The sequence below is a fragment of the Callionymus lyra genome, chromosome 3, assembly GCF_982586985.1.
Source record: "Callionymus lyra chromosome 3, fCalLyr1.hap1.1, whole genome shotgun sequence".
In the NCBI taxonomy this organism is placed as follows: Eukaryota; Metazoa; Chordata; class Actinopteri; order Syngnathiformes; family Callionymidae; genus Callionymus; species Callionymus lyra.
Genome location: NC_141820.1, coordinates 8,668,737 through 8,690,524, shown reverse-complemented (window position 1 = coordinate 8,690,524; position 21,788 = coordinate 8,668,737). Strand labels below are relative to the sequence as shown.

The window sequence follows — 21,788 nt, the reverse complement described above, 5'->3', positions numbered from 1 at the left end:
AGGACGTTAGAAGAGTGACGTCAGAAAGTGGTGTTTTCTTTTACGTTTTAAAAATAAATAAATCGATTGGTGAACGGAAATGACTATTTAAGGTCACGGATGTGTTCGTGTCTACCTTTTAAATAATCAACGTTTTTTTTAAAATTCGAACCGACAATTAATTACCAATAAATGATACATATTTTTTATTTAATCGATTTAAAAGACAGCAGTTAAAACTAATGCTATTAAAAATAATAACAATAATAATAATTAAAGATTCGTTTATAACTTCCGGCCCACACTTCTGCACCTGTTTGCTCCTTTCAAGTCGTTTTGTTGTCAAATATGCAATATATACTTTATTGAATATTGTTTTGATTGTTTAAGCGCTTTGTGACCCTGGTCTGGAAAAGCGCTATATAAATACAAATTACTTACTTACTTACTTACTTATATACAGCATACATTAAATTGTGGTCCTTTCTGACCCACGATGCAAAACATTAAAGACATTAAACACTTAAAACAATTAAAGACTAAACAGTTAAATACTTAAACAGACATTAATTAAGACATTCAAGAAAATAAATAGAAAATAAATAACCAACTAATCAACTAATAGACATAATATAAACAAAAGAACAAAGTCAATGCACAAATATATATCGTGTTGTCGAAATATTTATCAAAATGTTAAGTTGTTTATCTTATTATTATTCTATGATGATTATTTATTATTATTTTATGAATTCTATTATTCTTTTTACATGTATTATTGTTTTTTTTTTATTTCTAAACAAAACAAATAACCTTTGATCATTTGTACTTTATATATTAATATAATGTGTTTGTTATGTCGTTTTTCTTTGTCAACTAGTGCGACAACTTTGAAAAACAGGTGTATCAAATTAAAATATATTAAAACTATTTCGCCACAATGAACATTTAAAAACGTAATACATGATTGATTAAAAGTATTTTCAGGATTGTAAACACAACAAATGAATCTTTGTTGTGTTTTGGATAGAGTATAAAATAGAATGATTAAAATAAAAACAAATAAATCAGTTTATTCAATTAAAATCTTAAACAAATGATATATAACAGAGACGATTAAGACAGTAAAATGTATTCTTCAGTTGTTTTAAATGTGGATCCCATAAAAATCGAATTGTGTGATTTAACTTAACTAAATCTTTGGTTTTGCTATTAAATTTGAATTTTTAATCTACACATTCGACGTGCTTTTTTTTACTCATCTGTATCATCAATCAAATAAGTATAAAAACAACAACTAATATTAATCAATGTTAGGATTAATTTCTATTTATTGTGGGGGTTATAGAAGTGTCATCAGAAAATTGAATGGTTGAATTGAATATTTCAAATGATTAATTGTTGACATTTTGATAAAACGTTTTTTTATTTTTTTTTAAATAATTTGATTCAGTTATGTCTATATTGAAAGCTATAAAAGATATAAGGTGTTTTTCAAAAATAATTACATTATTTCTTTTACAAAATGAATGTATTTATCTTCACATATTCCAATTCCAAATAATTAAAAAAAATACATTTTTCAACATTGAATATTCTTTTTAATTTTTAGATTTGCGAGCGTCTTGATCTAAGTACAATATTACATGTTTTTTTTGTCGTGCTTTATGAAGAATCTAAAATAAAATGATCGTGAAAATTTGACATGAAAGAAAAGGAGCTGAGCCAGAGGACAGAACTGCATATGTGTGTGTCATGACTGACACACGTCTCTCTCTCTCTCTCTCTCTCTCTCTCTCTCTCTCTCTCTCTCTCTCTCTCTCTCTCTCTCTCTCTCTCTCTCTCTCTCTCTCTCTGAGTGAAATTGAATTTTGAAAAAATCCTCTTGGAATCATCGCTGCAACAGATGAAAATGTTGTTTATAGACTTTGTTGTTTGTTGACTCATTTATTCGTAAACAGACTGTATGTGTGTGTGTGTGTGTGTGTGTGTGTGTGTGTGTGTGTGTGTGTGTGTGTGTGTTAGAGTTCAACACGGATTAGGATCATTTAAGAAGTAGATTAAAAAATAAAGTTTTTTCTAGGTACAGTTAAACAGTTATTTCTCTTTTGGACACACGGAGGCGACAAAAGATGAAAACATCTCTCTCTCCTTGTCACGTGGTCCAGGAGTCTTCCCGGGGCATTATTATGATGATTCAATGGATCTAAATACACTTTTTTGTGTATTAAAAGAGTATTAGTTGTGTTTTAAAACATTGAGTTCTGTTTGTTTGAAATGTTTCTTAACATTAAATATGTTGTTATTATTATTATTATTATTAAAACAACGTTTTTTTAAGCATAGAATATTTTTTAAATAATTTAATTCAATAATTTATGTATTGAAATGTTGTTTAAGATAATGTTACCTTAAAAATATAATATATTCTCTTTTTTTTCCATAGAGTTCAATATTCTTATTCCAAAAAAAAATCAGAAATAAATCTTGTGAAAATTATATATATTTTTAAAAAACTTTTTAGTCTTTTTAATTCAGTATAAAAATGTTGGTACAGTAGTCCCACCGGACAATAAAACATCAATTCGTCTCAGAAACGCTTTTGTTTGTCAAAACTTCAGCTCTTTTGGGAACACCTTATGGTCGGCAGTGGTCAGCACCTAGGTAGAACTTTATTCTACCTAATAAGTAGGAAACGTACTCACGTATACAATCAAAAATCTTTCGAAGAAATTTAACCTAAAACCAGTACTTTCTGTAGAGCTAATACCATTAAACAATAATGAACCTTATAAGTGATTCCTCAGCAGTATTTTAAGTTTGTTCGATCTCTTTCGGGTCAATTCCATGACGTGTGAAACGTCTAAATCCAGCTGCACGATCCAGTTCGGCTTATCCTGGAACCTTTTCTAGGATTTATTAATCAACGTCCACACTCTTCCGCTCGTTCCCACCTAATCTCATTTGCTCATTTACACTGATGTTCTTTCCACTATCAACGGCTCGTAACGAAGACTCATCTCTGCTCCATGTAATCTGACGACACACATGTATAAATAGAAGCAAAGATGCCTTTATTTCAAACTATTTTTCTACTGATGCATGTGTTGAGTGACACGGTGAACTTTTATTCTTCATTACCTTCATAGATAAGTGTTTTAATAATATGATAAAGAGTTAAAAATGATTAGGAAATTAACAATTTCTAAATAAAGCACTAAATAAAATGTAAAAAGATTGAAGATAAAAGTAAAAATGATGATAAAAAGGCAATGTTGTGTTGTGTAGGAGTGTGATATGAGTTATAGTCCAAACATTTTACTAAATAACAAATGGTGTAAGTTTATAAAATGGACAAGGAAGTAAGTAATGGTTATTTCTGAAGCGCGAGTCAGTAGATCATCAAACACAGATGTTTCTTGAAGGAGTCAGTAGATCATCAAACACACATGTTTCTTAAAGGAGTCAGTAGATCATCAAACACACATGTTTCTTGAAGGAGTCAGTAGATCATCAAACACACATGTTTCTTGAAGGAGTCAGTAGATCATCAAACACACATGTTTCCTGAAGGAGTCAGTAGATCATCAAACACACATGTTTCTTGAAGGAGTCAGTAGATCATCAAACACAGATGTTTCTTGAAGGAGTCAGTAGATCATCAAACACAGATGTTTCTTGAAGGAGTCAGTAGATCATCAAACACAGATGTTTCTAGAAGGAGTCAGTAGATCATCAAACACAGATGTTTCTTGAAGGAGTCAGTAGATCATCAAACACAGATGTTTCTTGAAGGAGTCAGTAGATCATCAAACACAGATGTTTCTTGAAGGAGTCAGTAGATCATCAAACACAGATGTTTCTTGAAGGAGTCAGTAGATCATCAAACACAGAGATGTTTCTTGAAGGAGTCAGTAGATCATCAAACACAGATGTTTCTTGAAGGAGTCAGTAGATCATCAAACACAGATGTTTCTTGAAGGAGTCAGTAGATCATCAAACACAGATGTTTCTTGAAGGAGTCAGTAGATCATCAAACACAAATGTTTCTTGAAGGAGTCAGTAGATCATCAAACACAGATGTTTCTTGAAGGAGTCAGTAGATCATCAAACACAGATGTTTCTTGAAGGAGTCAGTGGATCATCAAACACAGATGTTTCTTGAAGGAGACAGTAGATCATCAAACACAGATGTTTCTTGAAGGAGTCAGTGGATCATCAAACACAGATGTTTCTTGAAGGAGTCAGTAGATCATCAAACACAGATGTTTCTTGAAGGAGTCAGTAGATCATCAAACACAGATGTTTCTTGAAGGAGTCAGTAGATCATCAAACACAGATGTTTCTTGAAGGAGACAGTAGATCATCAAACACAGATGTTTCTTGAAGGAGTCAGTGGATCATCAAACACAGATGTTTCTTGAAGGAGTCAGTAGATCATCAAACACAGATGTTTCTTGAAGGAGTCAGTAGATCATCAAACACAGATGTTTCTTGAAGGAGTCAGTAGATCATCAAACACAGAGATGGTTCTAAGCTTAGGAGCAACAGTCTGGAAGGATTTCTCTCCTCTGGTCCTGAAGCGTGTTCAGGAACCATCAGTAGATTCTGATCCACAGACCTCAGAGCCCGAGCTGGGGTGTAAGTCTGGATCAGATCCCTGATGGAAGGTCTGACCATGAATAGATCTGAAAGTAAGAACCAGAATTTTAAAGTTGATCCTGAAAGAAACTGGCAGCCAGTGAAGAGTTTTAAGGATCGGAGAAATGTGAGTTCTTCTACTAGAGCAGCTCAGAATTCTTGCTGCAGAGTTTTGTATGAACTGCAGGCGAGACACATCCTTCTTGTTTAGACACCAAAATAAACTTTTACAATAGTCTAAACAAGAGAATAATAAAATGTTTAAAAAAGATGCTGCCAATTTTTGGACATAATATCTAATTTATCTTTATATAAACCTCACTAAAAAAACACAAAACAAAACAAAAACATTGAGTTGACAAGGCAAACCCTTGTTGGCAAGTTCAGATGTTTGTTGTAGTTGATGATCAGGTTTGCAACCATCTCAGGGGGAATGTTGGACCACTCCTCTTTGAAGATCCAAATCCTCAAGGTTCCGAAGCTGTGGCTTTGCCACTCGGAGCTTCATCTCCCGCCACAGATTTTCTATGGGATTAAGGTCCGGAGACTGGCTCGGCCACTCCTGTTTGTCGGGGTCTCATGGTCATGCTGGAAGACCCATCCACAATTTGAAGTGTCCTGGCTTAGAGAAGGAGGTTGTCACCCAGAATTCCACAGTACAACGTCCCATCCATCTCTCCCTCGATGCGGTGAAGTTCCTTCAAACGCTCCTAAGACATGATGTTTCCAGCTCCGTGCTTGACAGTGAATTCGGTGTTCTTGGGGTCACAGTCAGATTTCCTCTTCCTCCAACACGGCAGGTCGAGTTGATATGAAAGAGCACGATTCTGGTCTCATCTGACCTCCTCACCTTCTCCCAATCTTATCTCATTCAGATGTTCAAACTCCAGATGGTCCTGTACATGTTGGTGAGCAGGAGGACCTTGTGGGACCGCTGCTGGATTTGATCACGGTGAGGTGTGTTACCGATGGTGTTCCTGGTGACTGTGGTCCCAGCTGCCTTGAGATCATGAACCAGCTGCTCCTGTGTTGTTCCAGGCTGATCCCTCGTCTTCCTCATGATCATTGATACCACCAGGTGAGATCTTGCGTGGAGCTCCAGGCCGAGGGAGGTTGGCGGTTCCTCCATTTTGGAATAATGGACAACAGTTGTCACCTTCTCACCCGGGTTCTCGTCTATGGTCTTGTAGCCTATCCCGGACTAAACTCTTGTCCCTGATATCCCTGGACAGCTCTTTGGTCTGTTCATGATGGAGAGGTTGGTGTCGGATTGATTGATTCTGTGGACAGGTGTCTTTTATAATACAGGTAACAAGTGGAGATGACTGTGAAAGGACTAATGTGTGGGAGTCAGTTTGGAGAATTCTGTGGGAGCCAGAGTTCTTTATGATTGTTATAGGATCAAATACTTATTTCAACATATTTTTTATCTTTTTTTAATGTGATTTTCTGGATTTTTCTATTTGACATTCTGTCTGTCGTGGTTAAAATGTACCTGATGTACCTGCAATTAAACATATAGACCGTTCATGTCTTCGTGGATGGATGGATGGATGGATGGATGGATGGATGGATGGATGGATGGATGGATGGATGGATGGATGGATGGATGGATGGATGGATGGATGGATGGATGGATGGATGGATGGATGGATGGATGGATGGATGGATTTTATTGATCCCTCTGGATAGATATATATATATATATATAAATATATATATATATATATATATATATATATATATATATATAAATATATATATATATAAATATAAATATATATAAATATATTTATATATATATATATAAATATGTATATACATGATGTTGGAATATATATATGGTTGGATGGATGGATAAATGGATGGACTTTATTGATTCCTCTGGATATATATATATACATATATATATATATATATATATATATATATATATATATATATATATATATATATATATATATGTATATATATATATATGTATATATATAAATATATAAATATATAAATATGTATATACATGATGTTGGAATATATATATGGTTGGATGGATGGATAAATGGATGGACTTTATTGATTCCTCTGGATATATATATATATATATATCACTACAAAATAAATAAACACATCAGTGTGATCGTCTCCACACTAACCTTATTTTAACTGTATTTTATTCATATTTATTTGTTCTTTAAGCTATTTTTATTTGATTTTGGAAGTCCTTGAAAACGTGTGTTGTTGGTAAAAACTGCAATTTAAGAAGTTCATTGAAATTTGGATAATATTAATGTTTCAATTATTATTATTATTATTATTATTTCCTTCTTTTTTAATCTCATTTAATCATTGTCAAATTAACGGCAGTGAAACTATTTTCTTTTATCATTCGGGAAAAGTTTATTTCCGTACAGACCTAGTGGGGGTGTGTGTGTGTGTGTGTGTGTGTGTGTGTGTGTGTGTGTGTGTGTGTGTGTGTGTGTGTGTGTGGACTGGATGCTGGGGTGGAGCATCATGGGAGGGACGTCGAGGACTCTGGTTTGACTGTGATAAAGACTGAGGACTTCACTGGAGAGTCGCTGCCTCCTCCGTCACACAGGTAAGTGAGTTTCCAAATCTTCTGAACCGTCTGAATAGTTGAACGTAATGTTCGGAAGAAGCTCTTGTTTTATACGACGCCTCAAGTTACAATGTTATATAGTTATAAAGCGAGCTTTGGGATTCGTTTTTTTTCATTTTACTTTGATTTTAATTAAAAGAAAATTGGATTTTTAAGCAAAGTCGTTCATCAATGTCAAACACTGTGTTGTCATGTTCTTGTGTACATTTAGTTGATCTTGTTTTTTGTACTGTGTAGTAGGTGTGTAAGAAAAACATAATAAAAACACCAATATATATTGATATTCTTTTCAATTTCAATTTAATAAAACTTGAATCAATTTTTTAATGTATTGATTTTGGCCTCCAAATTATACTTTATTTTTATCATGTATATTTTGGTTAATATATATTCAATTAAGTAGTATTAAAATAATATAATTAGATTTTCTTTTGGGAAATGTACTATTGACATGCAAATATTCACAACGTTTGATCATGTTTGTGTTTGCAATTAAACCTCCGGCCACTAGATGGCAGCAGTCATTACATCCTCCGGCAGCTACGGAAAGAATGAAATTCTGTGATGACTGAGGACGAGAGGATACAGTCGACTCCAGCTGCTTTTTAAAGCTGATGTTTGGACATGTTTTAGCTTTCAATTCTATTATTCTAACCAAAGGAGATTTGAATAAGTATGAAATGTCACTTAAAATTCACCTTAAATCGTCAACCTATGGAAGTTGATCGCGATATATCGAATCAGTGAATTGGTGTCAACATAATACAGATACTGGTCAAAGTCAAAGTGAAGGAATTTGTTCGCAGACTTTTTGATTAAGAAGGACAAACAAGGAGATAGTAAAACATAAAAAACACCAATATATATTGATATTCTTTATTCAATTTAAATTTAATAAAACTTACATCAATTTTTTAATATATAGATTTTGGCTTCCAAAGTATACTTTATTTTTATCATATATTTTGGTTCATTTATATTCAATTAAGTGGGTTTAAATTAATATAATTAGATTCCTTTTGGGAAATTTACTATTAACATTCAAATATTCACAAGTGTGACTGAGGACGAGAGGATACAGTCCACTCCAGCTGCTTTTAAAGCTGATGTTTGGATATGTTTTAGCTTTCAATTCTATTGATCCACCCAAAAGAGATTTGAATAAGTAGGAAATGTCAGTTAAAATTCACCTTCCTCTCTCTTTGCGCTTGATGGATCTACTGACTCCTTTAAGAAACATCTTAAGACGTTTTTATTTGTTCAGGCTTTTCCATGATTTTCTGGAACTCCTGTAGTGTTATCAGTTTTATCTTGATCTTTAAAGTATATACTTTATTGAATATTGTGTTGATTGATTAAGCGCTTTGTGACCCTCGTCTGGAAAAGCGCTATATAAATAAAAATGACTTACTTACTTACTTAAATCGTAAACCTATGCAAGTGGATCGCGATATATCGAATCAGTGAATTGGTGTCAACTTAATACAGATACTGGTCAAAGTCAAAGTGAAGGAATTTGTTCGCAGAATTTTTGATAAAGAAGGACAAACACCGAGATAATTCAAATATATTAAACCACCAAGAATAAAAAATAAAATCTCAATCCGACTCAAACGTAACGTTACGGACAAACGTTTTGTTCGTGACTTAAGACACTTAATGGATTTTTCGGCCCCTTGAGTGGTTGAGGTTGACACCCCTCTGGTTGAGACCATTAAACAAAAGGACAAGACCGTCATGGGTATCCGTCCATTCCTGGCCCGGCTGTTGTTTTCATGTATCTGCAGGGTTGCTAGTTGATTACCCGCCTCTGTGGGTGAGACCGCGCTCTAATGTGTTTATCTGTCAGGAGTAATCGGATCACCAGCCTCAGCAACCATAATGTCATAATAATTTCCTCTCCTTCCAGGGATTGATGAGCACGACATCCTTCAGCTTCAGAACCATAACAAGCCGACGGGGGAAACTCTCATAAATATTAAAAAAAAGGATCGTTAAAATGTCCGACCCCGACTTCGACAGACTCGAGCTCTTTCGGAACATCCTGAACATCTGCAGCCTGGACCGTAGCTGCAACCACTCGTTTTTCAACACGGGGAGTATCTTCAACTGGAAGGATCTCGCCACCGACGTCCCTCCTTGGACACGGATTCTGATCTCGGTGGTGTACTTTGTGGTGGCGACCGCGGGGGTGTTGGGGAACGTGTTGGTGATGTTCCTGCTGTATTCCACCCGCACCATCACGACCGGCACCATTAACTTTTTCGTCTTCAACCTGGCTTTAGCGCACCTGCTGTTATCGTTGGCGTTACCCTTCTGGGCGGTCGACACGTTGCTGGACGACACTTGGCCCTTTGGTCTGGTCATGTGCAAGGCTGTCTCGCTGCTCACCGGACTGAACGTTTACGCCAGCTGCTTCTTCCTGACGGCGATGAGCTTGACCCGGTACTGCTTGGTGGCGACGGCCCTCAAACCGGGCGGCACGCTGTGCAGCAAGTCCTGCACCTTCCCCGTGGTCACCGCCTGCATCTGGGTGACGGCCCTCGTAGCCGCCACGCCTCGAGCCGTCTTCGCCGACATAATGGTCGTCGGCGTAGAGAACGACACCACCTGTCTGTTCAGATTCCCCGAGGGAACCTCCTGGCTCGGGATTAACCAGCTTCTGCGAGTCTTCCTGACCTTCTTCCTGCCCTACTCTGTGATCATCGTGTCCTACCTGCTGCTGCTGCGCTTCCTCTGTCGCCACAAAATAAAAGGCAGAAATGCTCAGAGAAAGGTCGACATTTCAAAGTCAGTAGCGGTCGTGGTTCTCTCGTTCTGCGCCTGCTGGTTCCCCTACAACATCCTGAGCCTCTGGGGCGCTCTGATCCAGCTCGACGTTCTAGACATCAGCAGCTCCTTCTACTTGGCTCAGGCGTACTTCTTCCCGCTGGCCAACTGCCTGGCGTTCAGCAGCAGCTGCTTCAACCCCGTCATCTACTGCCTGATCCGTAAAGAGTACCGCGTCGCCCTCAACAACATCTTCCTGAAGCTCAGCATGGCCGTCATGTCCAAGGTGCCGTGCGGCCTCCATTCCTCGCGTCGAGCCGCCGAAGTTCCCATTCCCCTCAACAACATGTACAGCCAGACCACGCAGAGCGACACCAAGCGCTACGAACCGCAGCTCACGCTCCCGACAGTTATCTCGACGATGTAAAAATAACCGTCCGGTTCCCTTCGTCTTCGTTTGAATCCTTATGTTGTAATGACTCCTGATGACGGTCACTGGTTAAGTCCTACTGTACGTACAAACACAACGGTGCTTGTGATTATTTTGTTTGCTGAATAAACACAACTCCAATCCTGACTTTGGCTGTTTTTTTGTTCACTTGTCGTGACAGGTTCACTCTGAAGCCACAGAGTATTATCTAGCGATAACTAACACGAGCTACACTCCGGTGCTTTGTCTGAAATCGCATACTTGCGTACTCAAAGTTAGTATTTTTAGTGCGTAAGTGCGTCTCAATTCTTAGTATGCGAAATGTAGTGCTCCATACACACTAAATTGTCACTAAAACGCCCACAAAACTGAGTATGGATCGATGGACAATATCTACCCTAAACGGCTCCATCTTAGTGACGTTGTAAACGGAAGTTACGTCATATATATATATATATATATATATATATATATATTCATATACTAACAGGTTTATTTTCCGCAGCAGTAGAAGGATAAACACGTCTTCGCTGCTGATACCCGCTTAAATATCTCGCGAATATTTAGATTCTCATATTTTTTCTTTATTTCTTTTTCCGAACATGCAAAACGTGCTGCCAGCAGGTGTCGCTAGTGTTCCTACAGCTGGTTGCAACCATCGTTAAATAGTAGTAGAAGAAGAAGCTGTCGCGTCATTTCTGTTTACTTAGTAGCAGCAGAGTTTGATTTGAGACATACTATCTGTTGAGAATTTGCGTACTAGTTAGTATGTTCACTATCCTGATGCATACTAACTTCTAGTATACTAAGAGAAGTATGCGATTTGAGACACAGCCCGGGTCTCTTTGCATCTTTGCAAACCCAATTTCTTGCAGGAACTATCTACTTTATAAAACCGGCTCGGTTCACGGTAACCGATTATCCAAAGTGTAACTTGGAGAGTTTATTCCATTCTGAAGGATGTAGTTCCTATAAGACATTGGTTGAGGATCCAAAAGAGACCCGTTGCAGTGTCTCAAATCACATACTTCTCTTAGTATACTAGAAGTTAGTATGCATCAGGATAGTGTACGTACTAACTAGTAACTAATTCTCCACAGATAGTATGTCTCAAATCAAACTCTGCTGCTACACACTAACAGGAAATGACGCAACAGCTTCTTCTTCTACTACTATTTAACGATGGTTGCAACCAGTTGTTTGAACGCTATCGCCACCTGTTGGCAGCACGTTCTGCAAGTTTGGCAAAAGAAATAAAGAAAAAATAAGCTGGTATCAGCACAGAAGACGTGTCATACCTGCACCGACCCCGGCCTTTTGAGGACCGGATTTGCCCACCCTTGTCCTAGTCGCTTTCGATATCGTAAGGTAGTGTTACAGCTACACTGTGTGTGTGTTTAGGTGATTCTTTTTTTATATTCTAAAAGTTGGATTTATTTCCACTTTAACGTTACGCGCCTTCGGAACCTGCTGCCGCACTAACAGAAGAATGCTAACTGTAGCTCAAAAAGTTGAATTGCATGCTATGTTGTAGGACGTTAATAGAAAATAACTGGATCTTCAGTTCGTTGTATATAAAGAATGAGGAAAACAACGTTACAAATGAGGGCGGGGAGGCAGCGCGATCTGAGGAGCTGTAAAATATTCGGTGCGTAATCATTAAACATTTCATATTGTTTAAATTATGTAGGTTTTTGACAGTGTATATACTGTGTGAGGACGAAGAAAATGACAGTTTTGAAAAAGTTTATAAAAGAGTACAAGGAGGGACTTCTCAAGGTAAACGTTATACTCTCCAGAAACATTTTCAATTGACAAAATTAAAACGTTTTATAAGTATATATATTTAAGTTTCATTTAAAGGTCAGTGGAGGAACTTTCTCTACCCATTTACGATCAAATGCTAAATTAAGGAAGATGGTTCCAAAGCTTAGGAGCAATAGTCTGGAAGGATTTCTCTCCTCTGGTCCTGAAGTTCAGGAACCATCAGTAGATTCTGATCCACAGACCTCAGAGCCCGAGCTGGGGTGTAAGTCTGGATCAGATCACTGATGGAAGGTCTGACCATGAATAGATCTGAAAGTAAGAACCAGAATTTTAAAACGATCCTGAAAGAAACTGGCAGCCAGTGAAGAGTTTTAAGGATCAGAGAAATGTGAGTTCTTCTACTAGAGCGGCTCAGAATTCTGGCTGCAGATCTTTGTATGAACTGCAGGCGAGACGATCCTTCTTGTTCATAAGTTTTCATTTATGTTTATATGATATACATGTTTTTATTTTATTTTTTGACAGAATAATTTAAAGAAAAAGAAGTACCTGTAGAGAATGGATTAAAGAATGAAAATAGAACAAAACACTATTTATTTTACACAGAAGTCATATAAATAATTTGTTATTCAAAAACAATGTTGTGTATTTTACTGTGTTGCAAGACAAGTTAAACAACATGAGACTAACTCAAGGCTTTTTTTAAAAAGGAATTAAAATCAACGCCTCACAGCAAGAAGGTTGCTGGTTCGCTTCCAGGCCGAGCCAACTTGTGATCTTTTGTGCATGGGTTTACTCCGGGTAGTACTCCGGTTTACTCCCACAGTCCAAAAACTTACAGAGGTTTATCGAGAACTTGTGGGAAATTGTCCACAGGTATTGGTGTGTGTGTGAATGATTGTCTGTTTTGTGTGTCCTGTGACAGAGTGGCGTCCTGTCCAGGGTGTCCCCCCCTCTCGCCCTAGAAACTGGGATAGACTCCAGTCTCCCCGCGACCTTGATAAGGGAAAAAGTGGTAGAAAATGAAAGAAAGTATTTCCAGTAACTTACAAAGAATCAATCAACGTGTATTTAATCATTTATTGGAATCACTTCAGGGAAGAAAAGAAAATCACCTTCAAATGAATACATTCCTTTTGCTCAAAACAACTTAAATATCCTTAAATATATCAACACAGATAATAATATAGTACAAGCGCAACCGTACCCACTGTATCACCATATCATAAATGAAAGTACCCACGTTGAAAACACCCACCAGACGACACCGGGGGGGACGGGGGGGACGGGAGTGTATGGCTTATCGATGGAACATGGCTTCTTTCAAACGTCAAGTAAATGATGGTTTTACATCCAGGAGGCCTGATTCAAGTCAGTGACACCAAATGAACGTCGCAGAGAAAACAGCTGCCGAGAGGAACTCAGTCATTCGGTTGTTGTACATCCACTTGTACCAACGGTGTGGTCAAAACAAAATGTAGCGTTAGGTCCTGTTCAGCTTCATTCAAAGGTTCATAAATCATCTGGTATATAGTGTAAACATACATTTGATCTTCAGCTATAGAATAATTCCGTGAGACACCTGAGACGGATCTTAAACTTCTATCAAGTACTAATCTGTTGGGACGACACTTAGACGGAGCAGTCGGAGGGAAATGTTGAGCTAGAGTTGAGCAAACATGCAAATAAAACTTGAATTAAAAATAAAAATAAATGCACCTTCTGAACCGCCGGGTTTATTTGTCAAGCTAAACATCTGATGCTGCTAAATGAAAACTAAATAACTAACGTTGTCACTATCGTTTTTTGTTTTTCCCATCTTTCTCCGACCTCTGAGAGTTCGACGTCGTTTTGCTTTCTCGATGCTAACACGTTGCGCTAGCATGTTTGCTAACACTAGATTCTTCAACAACATCACAGTGGATCATATTCTCAACGGAAAACACAGGCTTAAAGATTATGACCACACACACCCTCGGTGTGTAGGTAGCAGCTTCTTGAAAAGGTAAACGCACAGTTGTGTCGTTATTTTAATGGAAACACAATCGTTTTCAGCATCGGAAGTCAATACGTTTGAATTAGCCAAAGTACGACTATTTCCAAACATCGCGATGACTCCGCTATCGTTCCGAGAGTGAATTAAAACGATGATTCAAGTGGTTTCTCCAATTTTTAACTTTAAAGAACAAATGAGGATTGTGCACTTGGGTCGACTTCCCCCTGCCAAGGAGGTCATGGGATCGATGGCGTTAACGCCAGCGTTAAAAGTAACTTTCTAATGGAGTGATGGGTTTTAGATGAAGTTTGCAAGAACAGTTACAAGGACTTTGTGATTAAATTCTCAGTTCTAGATTACCATCTGGATCCACAAACCTTCTGAGGAATGTGATGCGGATGAATTTGCCTTAAGAAAAAGAAAAAAAGCGAACTTTGTCCAAAATAATTGATTTATTTTTGATTATTTTAACTTTATTTTGTCAAAATGTAAGCAATATTTATACTTACCTTTGTGTGTATTATTTAAAGGTTGTTTTTATTTGAATACATGTCAAATTTCCGTACGTTGGATGAATAATTAAAACAGGGAAAATAAAAATTGTTTTAATTTGTAACGACGCCCATCCTTACTGTCGAGTGCTAGTGCCACCTACTGTGCCACTGAGCTCATTGCTGTCATTTCAAATGCTTAAAAATGTCGCAAATCATATATTTAACTACATATTAGGGGAATAATATCAAGTTCGAAATTTATTTTTTATCACAATTTGAGGCTTTTAAAAGGTATGTCAGGTTTTTCTCTAGTGTGTCGAAACTTCGCTAAATTTATTTTACCCCAACTGTATAATAACAGTTTAAAATACTTATTAATTCCCCAAAAACACACTTAATCCGACATTTTTTTTTACGAGGAATGAAGTTCCGAATCTTGTTCGGCTCACTTTGAAAGTGCTGATCTACGCCGACGAGCAAAGAAAAAATGTTGTCGAAACTCTTTAGTCTTTCGAGTATATACGAGTTTTCCGCCGCTAGAGGTCGCCAGTGCTTCATCTCAACCGATAACTGAAACGTTTGAAACCTTAAAAACTGCAGTCCAGTATTGTTAAGAGCACCACTGCTGATATAAAGTATATATATATATAGATATATATATATAGACATACTCTCTCTGTATATGGTCTCTGGGTTGCAGCATCAAGAGATTATACGAGTATGAGTTTTTACCACAATTCATGCCTGACGGCCGACCCTGGATATACATCGTATACATAGAAGAATAAATATACATGAATTCTATACATTTCTGGTAAACATAGAGCTTCGTTCGAACTGATACCGAAAGAAAGTGTTTTTTTTAGAAGGCAAGAGGTTAAAGATCATACATCTGTAAATACTAAGTTACCACCACACGTCTTTTTGTTTTTTCTTCGACTCGTCACCGGACTACAAAAAAAAAAACGTGAATATACAAAGTGTACAATGTGTTGCTCGCGGACCGTAAGGCAGTCGAGTCCGTCGTGTACGACACAACATTTCCGTGTCTACGGCGTCGTTTTTCGTGTCTACGGGGTCGTTTTTCGTGTCTACGGCGTCGTTTTTCGTGTCTACGGCGTCGTTTTTCGTGTCTACGGCGTCGTTTTCCGTGTCTACGGGGTCGTTTTCCGTGTCTACGGGGTCGTTTCCGTGTCTACGGGGTCGTTTCCCGATCTCTAGCCGCTCCGGGTCCTACGATAAACCCTCTTTTTTTTTTTTTACAAAAAATTAGAAAAGACTCGTCCTGATATAAGCGAAGGTTTCTTCGAGCGCCGACTCATCCGCACGTTTTTTTTTTTCCAAAAAAAGCACATGCAAAAAAACCCCGATGCACATCCACAAAAAAACACACAACAGATGAGTCGTTTCCTAGCATTTTCCCCCCGTAACGCTCTTTTTTCGCTTCACGTCGCAAAGTGCTGTAAGAAAATCTCGTCGTTGGTGTCGTCGCTCGAATCTACGTCTTCAATCTTCACCGTCGTCTTCATTATTGCACTTTAAGAGACGATGTAAAGAGTGAGACACGAAAGTAAACGATGTCGTGTTGTCAGCGTCTCTTGTGTTTTTTTTGTGCTTTTGCGCCTCAGAGACGAAGCGAGTGTGTCGTCGAGTTGACGTTTGTGAGTTTGGTTAAAGATGGCCGACAGGAATCCTTCGATGGTGGTCTTGTCGTGACTATGAGCTGTGATTCGTTCCTGGACACGAAGGATGGCGAGGCCTGTACGTCCATCGTTATGTAAGTGCTGTTTGTTATTTCTTGAGCTTCTTTGACCGAGTGATCGTAGCTGCGTCTTCGTCACATTGATTATCAAACGCTTGATGTCGTTTCCTCAACAGATGCAACGTTTACATGGACGTCTGTCATGTTCCTAGAAAAATATACATTTTCGAAGTTTTGGAATTTTGAAAATGGTTGGATTATCGTTGAAAATTGTTTGATTATAGTTGAAAATTGTTGGATTATAGTTGAAAATTGTTTGATTAAAGTTGAAAATGGTTTGATTATAGATGAAAATTGTTTGATTATAGATGAACATTTTTGGATTATAGTTGAAAATTGTTGGATTATAGTTGAAAATTGTTTGATTAAAGTTGAAAATGGTTTGATTATAGATGAAAATTGTTTGATTATAGATGAACATTTTTGGATTATAGTTGAAAATTGTTGGATTATAGTTGAAAATGGTTGGATTATAGATGAAAATTGTTGGATTATAGATGAAAATTGTTCGATTATCATTGAAAATTGTTGGATTATAGTTGAAAATGGTTTGATAACAGTTGAAAATTGTTGGATTATAGATGAAAATTGTTCGATTATCATTAAAAATTGTTGGATTATAGTTGAAAATTGTTTGATAACAGTTGAAAATTGTTGGATTATAGATGAAAATTGTTGGATTATAGATGAAAATTGTTCGATTATCATTGAAAATTGTTGGTTTATAGTTGAAAATTGTTGGATTATGGTTTAATTTTTTTATTACAGTTGAAAATTGTTTGATTATAGTTGAAAATTGTTGGATTATAGTTTAAAAAATTGTTTGATTATAGTTGAAAATTGTTTGATTAAAGTTGAAAATGGTTTGATTATAATGGAAAATTGTTGGATTATAGTTGAAAATTGTTCGGGTTTTAGTTGAAAATTATTTGAAAATGGTTTGATTATAGTCAAACATATTTAATATATCAACCAAATTATTGTTTAGACTAAAGCAAAAATATATTCTTTATTCAACATTTGTTTATATATGTATAATATATATATCTTTTATAAATGTTTATACACTGGACATGTCTTTGACGTTGATTCCTTTTATAAAAGCTAAACATGAAACACAAACATGAAACTCGCTCTTGTTTCAAACTCTATGCTCCATGTAAACGCTGCACTGCCGCAGAAAACATCCTGAAACGATAAATGATGAAAATCCACGTCACGATGACGCTCGAGTGAAAAGATATTTGGTGTTTGTGTCGTCAGTGCCGAGCAGAACCGATCGTGGCCGTCGTCCCATTTTCCAGAGGATCAGTCGATCTTTGTGCTTCTTTGAATCCAGATTATAGTTCTTTTTACACGTGGACACGCTCAGGTTGAAAATAAAGATCATATATTGCCGTGATGGAGACTCTGTGACGCTGGTCCTCGCGCTCCGTTGATTGTCAACCTCTGTTTGTACAAAAAAAAAGAAGAAAAAAGACTTGTTTTTTAGGAGATTAAAGTGACAGGAAGCCTCCTGTCGCTCTGCTCCAGCTTCTCTTCGGGTAGTTTTTTCGATGGTGGAACTGTCTTCTTACACCCGAGTCACCATCAAGGACTCTGGTCAGGATCCTGGGAGGCCCCCATAGCCCTGGTTGATAGACTGAAGGCACAGAGAAGACGTAAACGTCAACCGTGGAACCGACATTGAGGAGAACATGGAGGTACGTGGAAGATCTTCGATGGTTCATACGTGATGGACACGAACACACGTGAAGCAACAAGATGCAACGGACAAGACTTGCTGGAGGAAAAGCTGGAGTTGAAGGTTCAAATTTGTTGACAGATGTTCTGCTACGATGGTGGACACAGCGATGTGGACAAGCTCCGATGAAAAGCTCTTCTAGACTCAGAGTCAGATTCTTTTTTTTTTAGCCAGAAAATCTCTGGTTTGTGTCGACGACAACTTACTTTAATGCTTGTTAACGATTGGAAGTTTGAAGCGAAGCTCGAGCGGAGAAATCATCTTATATTCATGCGAGTGACGAGCTGCTGTCGACCAATGAGGCGCGTGCGTTTTTGGTCATGTGACCAGAGACTGTGGTTTAAATAAAAAAAATTGAGACGTTGACGGCGACGACTCACAAGCTTTTATGAACGATTTTTAAAAGATACGACAATTATAAAAAATTTCATGCATATATTAGTCATGTAAATAAGTGTTTTTATTTTACTTACACGAGGATTTAAATGTTGGTCAATTATTAAATAATTATAGTGTGGAATAGCTCACATACTAAATATACTGTATATATATGTATATATTGAAATATACCAATTGTTTTATTTAATTGAAAAGGTTAAAAAAATTCTTAAATTTAGAATAAATTGGAATAAATGAGTAGATGAGAATATACAACTTTGTAAGTGAAAATTAAATTTAAATATATAATAATAGAATAAAAAAAAACAACAATATAATAAAATAAGAAACAAAATAAATAAGGAAAAATAAAATGTAATACAATCTATCAATTACAATTAATACAATTGAATTAAATACATATAAATTAAATACATTGAAAAATAATAAATTAAATGAAATTAAATTAAATCAAATTAAATTAAATTAAATTAAAATAAAATAAATTAAATTACAATTAAATGAAATACATATAAATTAAATACAATTAAATAAAAATAATAATACAAAAATTAAAATTAAAATTAAAATTAAATTAAATAGGCCGCCCTGGTACTTGATTTGGTTTTTCTTTTATTTATTTTGTGTGTTATTTTACTCTTCTGTACTGACATTTAAAAAAAAATCACATGTTGTGTTTACAACATTGGCAATAAAATGTTCTGATTCTGATAATATAATATAATATAATATAATATAATATAATATAATATAATTCACGACACTGCAAGGACACGGTGAAATGTTTGCGTGACATAAATGTGCACTGAATTATGGGTAATAGGTGAATGGCAGCCCTGCTCTGACTCTGGATGTGATGTTAGAACATGTGTTTTTGTGGTGTTTTAGCAAATAGATAGATCGATAAAAAAAAGACTCAGGCACAAACCTGGTCTGTGAGGATTCGAGGCTTAATATCAGGAACGGCACCAACTCTCAGCTCATCTTCCACAGCCATGAGTCTAACGACAGGGAAATAGAAACAAACAAAGCGCGTGACAAAGAGAGAATTCAAAGATCGTAAGTATCTGGATTCGTCCCGTCAGTTCACAGCCTCCAATAATGTTTGATATTAGAATGTGCAGTCCGAGCAAATGCCTGATTGAAAATATGAAATACATGAAAGTATATCAGTGCCATCAGAACAATCAATGCTTGAATTTAACACTTTAAATGTTGAATTTGATCGAAATTTTTCATTGAATAATCAGATGAGATTTGATTATTGAAAGGTGGAAATATTTTTTTTAAATTGAGTAAAAATATTTTCTTATTTTACAAATTAATTATGTATTTTTTTACACATAGATTTTGATAATAAAATGTTAATTATTAAAAAATAAATGTTCTTTATTCTATATTTTTTGGTTCATCGCCTTTAAATTCAATATCAAATCTTTGGTTAAACAGTGTCATTTTTCCAGACCAATCCAATCGAGCCCTGAGCTACTAAATCCAGGACATTAAATGTCTTTTTCTGTATAGTTTAATTCAATATATTTTGAAAGATAGCATTCTTCTTTTTTTTCATTTAAATAAAATAATCAAAAAATGTACACATACATTTTGACATTTTAAATCTAAATATTCAAAATACATTTTTTTTATTCTATATTTTTTGGTTCATAGCCTTTTCAATTCAATATGAAATATTGGGTTAAACAGTGTCATTTCACCAGACCAATCCAATCGAGCCCTGAGTTTCTCAATCCAGGGCATTGAATATTTTTATTCTGTATAATTTAATTCAATGTATTTTGAAAGACAGCATTTTCCTTTTTAAATAAATGTTCTAAATTCATTCATTTTAATTCATATCCTTTTAAATTCAATATAAAAAATGTTCATTGATTTATTGGCTCAGTGCTCGATTGGATGAGTCTGGCCAGGTGGCGCTATTATACCAACATTTTATATTGAATTCAAAAGGCTGTGAATTAAAAAATATTGAATTTAGAAACTTTATTTTTGAATTATTGGAATAAAATTCGTATAATATATAAAATATGTAAAACATTTTTTTTGTTTCTATTAAACCCTGCAAACAAAAGTGTCTGTGGTATCCCTTGTGTTGTCTCTGGGTCAAGGTAAATGACCTCCACCACTGCATATGTATTTATGGTTACCAGGGAGGTCGTTCATCTTCACCCAGAGGCAACACAAGGGATACCACAAACACATTTGTTTTCAGGCCTATGGGTCACCTTGACCCAGAGACCACACAAGAGTAAAATAAAATTATTTTTTTTTAGTTTATAAATTATTAAATTAAACTATACAACAAAAAGCATTTCAACGATTTTAATGAATATATATTGAATTAAATGATTTAAAAAAATAGGAAATGTCTAAAAAGAAACATTTCAATAAAAAATCCAAAGTTTCAGTAAAAAAAATGCAAAGTTTCATTAAAAAAATGTAAAGTTTCAGTAAAAAATGCAAAGTTTCAGTAAAAAACTGCAAAGTTTCAACAGAAATGTTGAAATACTTGCATAGATATGAACCTCATCGATGAATGCTGGAGAAACTTTCATCCTCAATATAACGAAGTGAAACGAGAATATTTGTCGACTGTTGCAGATGAAATATAAACCACATCATCAATTTTAATAGTTTGAAACAAAGTCAACCTGGATATTAAAATCGTTCCAGATATTTTTAAATGTAATTTCTAGTTTGATTTGTCTCTGGAACATTGACTTCTCTCACTTCTTGTTTGTTTATACTTTGAATGTGCATCTGGTGTTTAATGTCACTTTTGCAATGTTTGTTTTGTACCAAGATCCGACTGATAAAAGATTCCACACACATGCATTTAACGTATAGATTTAATGAATAGATGCATTTAATGTCTCCGTCTAAATATATATTTCATTTTCAATACTGCAACAATTTAGAGTTTGGAAAAGTTGCGTTTAATTGAATTTGTAATGGTAAGTTTTTGAAGTTAGTTGGGAGTAAAAATTATAATTAAAATTGTATTTAATAATAATTGCAATTCACTTAAATAACCTAAGAAAACTTACCTGCACAAACTTTATACCATTATACATGTAATTAAAGCCAATTTTTTAAAACGCGAAACAGAAAATTAAGCTTTCAAGAAGTGACGAGAGATGAGTTAATAACTAGGGCTGTAATAATTTATATA

At 35.7% G+C, this 21,788-nt stretch overlaps 2 protein-coding genes across 3 annotated transcripts in view; one reads left to right on the top strand and one right to left on the bottom strand.

The window, feature by feature from the left end:
- Positions 1-9,236: 9,236 nt before the first annotated feature.
- On the top strand, positions 9,237-10,433 carry LOC148083210 (relaxin-3 receptor 1-like). The gene has a single exon (XM_087786355.1). It carries the CDS (start codon positions 9,237-9,239, stop codon positions 10,431-10,433), a length of 1,197 nt encoding a protein of 398 aa, XP_087642481.1.
- A 2,836-nt stretch (positions 10,434-13,269) lies between these two features.
- LOC148083209 (ras/Rap GTPase-activating protein SynGAP-like) overlaps positions 13,270-21,788 on the bottom strand; it is a 65,276-nt gene continuing 56,757 nt past the window's right edge. For both annotated transcript variants that reach the window (XM_087786339.1, XM_087786340.1), the window contains exons 19-20: positions 19,527-19,599; positions 13,270-18,097 (exon numbers count right to left, since the gene is read on the bottom strand). In XM_087786339.1, coding sequence (XP_087642465.1) covers positions 18,059-18,097; positions 19,527-19,599 — 112 coding nt within the window. In that variant the 3' untranslated portion in view covers positions 13,270-18,058. The remainder of the gene's footprint in view (positions 18,098-19,526; positions 19,600-21,788) is intronic.

Bases quoted from the DNA above. Each gene is read 5' to 3' on its own strand.
- LOC148083210 (XM_087786355.1), top strand. From the start codon at position 9,237: ATGTCCGACCCCGACTTCGACAGACTCGAGCTCTTTCGGAACATCCTG.